General features: G+C 34.7%; 1 protein-coding gene across 1 annotated transcript; it reads left to right on the top strand.

Moving 5' to 3' along the window:
- The first annotated feature begins 4,095 nt into the window (after positions 1–4,095).
- LOC106111207 lies at positions 4,096–6,558 on the top strand. The gene is made up of 7 exons (XM_013293223.1): positions 4,096–4,207; positions 4,536–4,671; positions 4,858–4,997; positions 5,246–5,309; positions 5,394–5,502; positions 5,804–5,899; positions 6,474–6,558. The coding sequence occupies exons 1-7, from the start codon at positions 4,141–4,143 to the stop codon at positions 6,531–6,533; spliced, it is 672 nt and encodes a 223-aa protein (XP_013148677.1). The 5' UTR covers positions 4,096–4,140; the 3' UTR covers positions 6,534–6,558.
- Positions 6,559–8,691: the final 2,133 nt, after the last annotated feature.

Below are 8,691 nucleotides of genomic sequence, written 5' to 3'. Positions count from 1 at the left end.
ACGGATAGAGGACGCCTTGGTAGGGCAAGGGTCGGTTAGGTATGGGAGTATCCTCATTGTATGGGTATTTGTTCTTTTGTCGAAGGCCAAACCCATATTCAAGAATTTAAAACAAAAACAGCTTTATTCTATATTAAATTCAAATATATGTAGTTTTAGCGCGAATATACTTTCCTTCTTCGAACAATTTAAGCGTATAGTAACGCTATGTGTTAACTGAACAATAAGGCTTATATAAATCATATTTCATACTAATATTATAAATGTGAATGTTTAGATGCATGGATCTATGGATGTTTGTTAGAGTTTATAGCCTAAAATGATTGAACGGATTTCGATGAAACTTTGCATAGATGTAGATGATAGTTTGGAAGAACACATACGCTATTCACTTTCGTTTTGTTCAATTCTACACGGACGAAGTCGTGGGCAAAACTAGTTTTTTTTAATAATTGGCTGATAAATAACCTAAAATAAAACTAATGACGACTTTAAAGTATATTATACTATTATATTATGCGACCTGAAATACATAATTTGGAAAAAATACACAGTTTTATTGCATAATTTTGTTTTTATTGTGTCAAAGTTGACAGCTGAGTTAGAATCTCCATATAAATTTTCAGAGAAAACATTCTTAAAGTGCTGCACGGATCCATATTCAAGAAATGCATCATAACGTATGTATTTAGTCATATAAAGTATATTCAAGCAAAAAAGAGACAATGAAACATGATATGAAAATATCTATGTAAACCGAGATTTTAGCCCACTGTGCGGCGCCGCATTGACATCGCTGCAGTTTTACCGGGATAAAGATTTTTTAAAGATATAAAAGGAGGAATGGATTAATACCCGTAAATTTTCAAGCTTGATTTAAATTATTTTTTCGTATGGTATATATTATTAAATTACTAGCTTTCGCCCGCGATTCTGTCCGCGTGGAATTAAAAAAACAAAAATAATCTACGTGTTTTTTCCATGTATCCTTTACATCTACCAAATTACATCGAGATCCATTTAGTCGTTTATACGATAAACTATAAGAAATATCCATACATCCAACTGAACTTTTGCATTCAAAATGTTAGTAAAATTAAAAAGAAAAAGGATAGCATGGTATAGGTACAGCATAGGACAAGGAGAATTTAAATTATGAATCCTAGAACCTACGATAACATCCCGAATAAAGGGATAACTCGCAACAAAGGGCCGGCTCGACCTGTAAAATACCACGATATCACAGACATGAAGTGGAAGTAATTCTGGGTTTCATCTGATCTGTGTGTATGGGGCCCAATTTATGTGTGTCAGGGAGAGGCACCTAAGGATAGGGAATATATCCTTTAAATGTTAGTTCCCTCGTCTGTTAATGAGAGACAGGGAATGCATCTGCAATTGCGGATGTATAGGCAGCGGTCACTTCGTTCTTTAGGCGAATTCAGGTAGCCGTTTGTCAACTTATACTAAAAACATAAATGCTCTATAAATAGAAATCTTTACCTAAAACATGATAGCGAGCTTAAATTGATAATGTTTAATATTTATCATAAGTAATATTCAAACATTAATTTAATATTTCTATCTTTATGTATATTATTATGAATAGTTATGCAATCGGTATAATCAATTAGAATAGGTGCAATTCTGTTTTAAGAGAAGCAATCGTTGCCCATATACGTCTTCAATTAGTTGTTGAAGCGCTGCTTTACTTAAATGGAGAGAGAAGCTTATTTCCCCTGTGCATTCTCCGCCGACTGCAGTTCCCCTTCCCCTCCTTCCCCATCAGGATAGAATGGAAAAAGGTTCAGAATTAGGCCTGTGTCATGCACAATCATAAGACCAAATGATTTTGAACCCTTCGCACACAAGGAATTGTAAAGCTTCGAAGCCAGACACTCTTACAAGTACTTTTTGTGTCTTTTATAAAACCAGTTAAACAGATAATAAACATTTAGAATACGTACAATCATTTAAACATTCAGGCCTAATCACACAAGTTTCGAGATGCACAAAAGATATAAGAAGGATTGAAAAATCCGAACGAAAATTTTTTGGCTATTGCAATTCTAACACTTGTTTGCATCAAAAAATTCTACCCGTAAAAGGCTAATTAAAAAGAATACATATATAAGACATAGCTTTACATACGCGACAAGCAAGAACTTGTTCATAAAAAGACAGGGAAAGACTTCAGGCGTTTGAGATGTGCTGGCGAAGGATGGACAAGATTAACTGGCTGGAAAACGTTACAAATCAGAAAGTGCTAGATAGAGTAATAGAAGAAAGAAAAAATGTATCACAAAACAGGAGATGAAAGACGCTTTTTTTTATAATATAAGGCGGCAAACGAGCAAGCGACTTGAATCTACGGAAATGGAAAGCGACCGCTGCCCATAGACATCCGCAATTGCAGATGCGTTGCCTACCCTTAATTGACGGAGGAGGAGACGCACATAAAAAGGTCATTTTCCCTTCCTATGCGTCTCCTCCACCGTCAAATCCACTTTTCCTTACCATCCTTTCCTCTTCTTTCCTTTCCTCTTAAGAAATGAATTAGTGTGCACACCTCCATATAGGCTCATAGGAATCAAAGCGAGACTAAACAGTTGTTCGATAGTGAAGTCAAAATGCGCCTGCTCTTAATGTTATGTAATGTGTGTTACTTGGCAACTAAATTATTTTTTTATATCAGTTAAACAACAGATTAATATCCCCTGCAAATACCTAGATATATCGGATTACATACATACTACTTACGAACATAATTAGATAACAAATATTATCAATCAGAAACTTTCTAGAGTGCACTTTATATTTTTAATGATAATAATATGAAATAATCTAAAGAAGGAAATGAGTTTTACTAACATTTTTCATGTCCTTGACCCTAACTTATATTTTACTTATCTTCGGTGTACCATCAAATTTGATTTTATACATGGAGATATGGGAAAATAAGCATTACAGTACTGACTTATGAGATAGCATTTGCCTTGTTTATATCATCATTGACTCCTCACTTTATCGAAAGAAACCAATTGATCATGTTTTTTTATATTATAAGGCGGCAAATAAGCAAGCGGTCACTTGAATCCTCCGAAATGGTGAAGCGACTGGTGTCCATAGATATCCGCAATTGCAGATGCGTTGCCTACCCTTAATTGATGGAGGGGAAGACGTACATTTAGAGGATATTTCCCCTTCCCATGCGTCCCTTCTGCCATCAAATCCACTTATCCTTCCCATCCATTCCTCTTAAGAAAATGGTGGGAAAGGGAAGGGACTAATATTACAATATGATTGATATATTCCTAGCAAATTTAGTTGACACACTTTTTGGGTCTTATCATAAAAACCTAGTGTTTCAAAAATATTTTAATTGAAACATAAACGTACGTCAACCCTTCTGGTACTATGGCTCTAGCTTTTTTTCGAACGTAGAGCGTTTTTTTTTGTAACTAGCAGAAGGAGACAAACAAGCAGAATGAATCTAGACGAAATTTGGATCGGTTATAGAGGGTAGTCTTGAAGGACATATAGGCTACTTTAGATGGCGGAAAAAGTTATTTTTCCGTAGTGTATGTTAATTCAGTTTGTTTCCTGTTTACTCGATAATTCTGTGATGATTAAATACATCTTGTTGAAATTTGGCACAGATGTGAACAAGGTTTGGAGTTACACCCAGGAATACGATTCATCCTTGAAAAGTGGCAGGTTCCAGAGTGACAAATAGTTTTGTTTTGTTTTGTTTTTTCAAAGACTTAAAACTCGTGTTTAATAATTACATCTTTCGGGACTATACAGAATGATTACATTTAACGTATGTATGTACAATTTATCATTTTACATTGCGGGGGAAAATAAATCTTTTTAAAATTGGACACACATATATCTGCATTGATAATGTCCAAGTTTAAGCTTTCGTACAGTTGATTAAAGGCCATTTTTATCATATTATTCAACGTTATCTCTCATTATAATTTGAATATAAATAGTCGCTGCAGCAGTTGGATATTAATCTTAATATAGGAAGGTAAGAAAATTTTATTCATGTAACATGTGTAAATGACATAATTTTCAAAACGGGAATATAATTTGGACATTAATATTTGTCATCTTCCCTTAAGGTATATCAACATGAAGACCTTTGCTTTTGTCGCCCTGTTGGCCCTGGCTAGCGCCACCGCTTCGCCACAAACTTATGGTAAGTAATTTCAAGGTCTGCTTTCGTCTTTTCAAACAAAAAACATAAGTTCGCAATGGAACAACGGAAACTAAATTACCCCAAGACAAAAATTACTTTCATTTTTTTGTTATAATTGCAAAAATAATATATTATTCTATAGCTCCTAACGTATTATTTAGAAAATACTTAATTTTCTATTTTCCAAAAGGGAGTGATGACTGAGATGACGTATGATAGAGTTCTTTGGAGGACAAAAACCTGCTGTGCCGACCCTACGGGAGTAAGATAAGGAGGAGGATGATGATGTTGACTTATAGAAAAGATTTATGTACTTATTATTTTCCAGATGTGGAATCGAGGAATCAGATAGTGGACGGTTTTCTTGACCTAATGGAACGCGCCAGCCAATGGGTGAAAAATCGTGGATATGACCCTTATACTATCGACTACGTTGAGGGACAATATACGCTACCCATCGCTGGGTAAGTTGTTTCAATAGCCGGCACATCAGTAGCTTTTAAATTGGAACGAATATAGTGTTGGTACAAAAAAAAATATCTCCTTTTTTCTATAAATTTTTTACGTCATTTGAATCGTAAAAGTCAATTGCTAGTAGCTAGTAGTAAGAAGATGTAGAAAATCAACTGATTGTTCACATATTTCTCTAGATTAATGACGGCTCGCGGCTCCGTGTCCGACTTGTCCGTAATTGGTGTTAGCAACATCGTTGTCCATGACATTGGCTTCTCTCTCATCACCCAAAAGCTGATCTTTGACGTGGGCATTCCTGACATCAGCGCTTCCCTTGGTATGTACATTCTTACAAGTTAATAAAACAAATTGTATTTGCATTTATTGAAGGCTTTTATATAATCAAACAATAATATCAATTTAACCTTCAGTTGATGTTAAAAATATCTCTTAACTGCTGAATTTTTAAATATCTCTCCTGTATTAGTTAACGTAGTTATTTTTAAAATAGAGTATGTGATGTGAATATTGATTACCATCATCCTTTTTGTAAGCTTTTTATAATTATATTTTTGTTTCCTACAGGTCTCGCAGAAGGCGAAGTTTCATTCTTAGGTCGTCCTGCTCACAGTGGTCTCGCATCCGGAAGGCAAGTTTCAGACAGATATGTCCTTGATGACTTGAACTATATCAAGTAAAATGTTATAGGCTCTAATTAATTTACGTTTTATAGGCTCTCCATCAAGAACTTGCGTATCACTGGTGAAGTGGCAGTCGACAATTCTGGTGGTAATGTTGCCATCAGTGATCTTGCTGTGAACGTTCGTCTTGGCGGCATTGAGGTAATTCAAACTGCTATCCAATACTAATGGAAAACTTTACAGACAATGTATCCTGAGAAATGAGAAGGAATACTCTCGGAATTTAAATATCTAAAAGAATTATCTTGGATCGGATATAAAAAAATTAAAACATGCAATATGTCTGTACCAAATTAAGCAGGGCTTAAGTAAATTTATTAAAATAGCTGTGGATTTTTCTAATATCTCAGTTTTTTTGTTCCTAGCTTCCTAAAAGTGTCTGTTTTTGTTTGGAATTCAGTATTTCCGAGAATATTTTATAATAACTGAACCCATTTTCCAGTCCGGCATTCATCTCAACATCATCGGTTACGACGTGTCTACTTACGTCAACAACTTCTTAAGCAATACGCTTCCTGCCCTCCTTCGAGACAACTCTGTAAGTTTTTAAAGCATTTATGTTACTTTTTAATAATGATTTGATGATTGTAATCGAAATTTTAAATGGTTTTATTTAGATTGCCCCGTTTGTTTCTTCATAACTATTTAAGAAATCGTTACATAGTAATCTATACTAATATAATAAAGCGTAAACACACACTCATTTGTTGCCTAAGATGTCAGCAATAACAGGATATTTTTGAATAACTCTTTTTATATTAAAAAGTCCTACACGTCACGCTTTAGGCTATTTTAGCGCCATTAAACTTAGGGGGTAAATATTTTGAATAAATACCCTAATATGGGAAAGAGACCATAAGTTGCTGCCAACATTAAGGAAGCAAGGTTGTCATCATGTCATTTTGACAATTGTAATTGATAATTTGACAAATGTAAACAATGAAATAAAATTTTCATAATTTCATGCGGATGAAGTCGCACGGGAACAGCTAGTCATACATAAATTATCTTGCATTCTTATTTCTTGAGTTATGAAATTTAGTAAATTTTGGTCCACTGTTACTATTTATTATAATAATGTGTAAACTAATGATTTTTATTCTTTATTCCAGGAGTACATCGACCGTTTAGCAGTAAGGGGTATTTTATACTTGCTCGATCGTGTTCTGTAAGAGAGGTCGTGAAGTCAATATGCAATAACAAAGTTCGTATAATGTTATAGTTGTTATAGTTTTGTACGAATTTCAACATCTTGAATTGTTACAAACCATAATTGGTATACCTTCTTTATGCATAATACCTGAGTTTGTAATTATTGATTGTTATTGTAATAAATTATTTATTAACTATAAAAGCTGTTTCTTTTTATTTTAATCTTTGAACACTAGTTCACAATTGACTGACCTTATGTACTACGTCATAATAGGCTTTCAAAGGCCAGCAACGCATCAGCAATTCCCCTGGCATTGCAAATGTCCATGGGCACCGGATTAAATAACATTAAGCAATCCGCTAATTGTTAGCTCTGCTTTTTTTTATTTAGAAAAAGACAAATTTCGTCACGCGATTTTGAGCTAAACTATTTAACTACGTCGTAGTCTTTGACTCCAAAAATCAAACAAAAAAGGGACCCACCTGCACTACCTTTCGAATAAAAAAATAATTATCAAAATCGGTCCACTAGTGGCGGAGTTATGCCGTAACACACATAAAAAAAATAATATATCGACAAATTGAGTACCTCCTTCTTTTGGGAAGTCGGTCAAAAATAAGGTGATTAACAAGCTTACATAGGTTTGTCATTTAAACAAATTGATATGGTTACACCTGAATTTGTTCTGCAAATGGTAGAATTTTAAAAAGAAATGATGGTCGAAGTTTATAGTATCAACAGTTTTACTTAATTCTAATAGTAATTTTCAAACCAGAAGTGTCTAAGAATACGCGTCTTTACAGTTAAGGGTTTCTAAAGCAAAAGCAAAATTATAAACGTAGGTGACATTTAAACGTTGGCAAAAGTGAAATTCTTACTACGAACGCCTGGAATGATGTATTAGTGGCCCTTGAGGTAGGGTTTCTGAACATGGTTACAATTTACACAATAAGTTAAAAGACAGATATATCATGAGGTTTATTAGTCGTTTCAAATATGGATAAAACCATCAAATGAAACTGTAATTATACTTTCAAATACAAATACAAAATTGTCAAATACAAAGGTCTAAAAAGTAATAATTTGATCGATTACTGTGCACCGGAGCGTCGGTGGCTCAGTAGTTTAAGCTCTTGACTTGTAATCTACAGGTCTTGGGTTCGAATCCCGCTGTACCAATGTGATTTTCGATTTTTCGAGTTATAATATGTACATAATTTACCCGACGTTCTTATGGCGAAGGAAAGCATCGTGATGCCACCTGCACACATCGGCGAAGAAATTCAAAGATTTGTGTGAAGTCAACCAACCCGCACTGGGCCAGCGTGGTTGACTATGGCCTAGTCACCCTAATTTAGGGTAGGCTCCGAGCCCCTCGGTGGGGACGTATAGGAAGCTGGTGATGACTGTGCACGTAAGATAGTATATTTGAGTTTGAAATAAAAAACCTCTGCCATTACAAATTGTTCACTCGATTAGCTGAAGCCCGATTGACGCTCAACCCCCTTAGACAAAGTAACATTCGATTATCGTCATCGCTGATCGAAAAGTCAAAAATGTAGGAATCTGACAATAACATTTGATAAATCACGTGCTTGTCACGTATTCATTTCTATAGGTTTTGTCACATTTTGTCGATTCTACAAGCGACATCGCTAGTCGAAAGTTACTTTGTCTAAATGACAGTTCTGATAGTTTTAACTGAAGATTCGAACTGTTCAGTTAACCCTTACAGGACCATAATATGGCTGAGACTAAATATGCGAATACAACATAGTATTTTATGCATATTGGGTGTAAAGAGAACATCACTAGAAAAACATATGAGGGTGTATTGGTTTCCTATAACTGAATGTAATTAAAAAATATCGATTCAACAATAATTAAATAATCGATAACGACTTTTGTAGAAGGGAAAAATATTTCCCTTGGGCGCAAAACGGTTAAAGAAGTATGTACTGTCTGATTTGCATTCTTTAATTACAAATTTTTGTTATACGTATGTACAATTGTAGAAACTGGCGGTGTTTAAAAGCTACAATCGGTACAAACAAGCCTACAATTTCCTCAAAGGCCGGCAACGTATCTGTAGTTCCTCTGATGTTGCGGATGTCCATGGGCTTCGTTGACACCTCTGTGTTCCCGCCGCTCGTTTGCCCCCTTCTAATATATATAAA

The sequence above is a fragment of the Papilio polytes genome, unplaced genomic scaffold (genome assembly GCF_000836215.1).
Source record: "Papilio polytes unplaced genomic scaffold, Ppol_1.0 DF824180.1, whole genome shotgun sequence".
In the NCBI taxonomy this organism is placed as follows: Eukaryota; Metazoa; Arthropoda; class Insecta; order Lepidoptera; family Papilionidae; genus Papilio; species Papilio polytes.
Note: the sequence above shows the minus strand (reverse complement) of the source record. Positions and strands in the feature narration are given on the sequence as shown.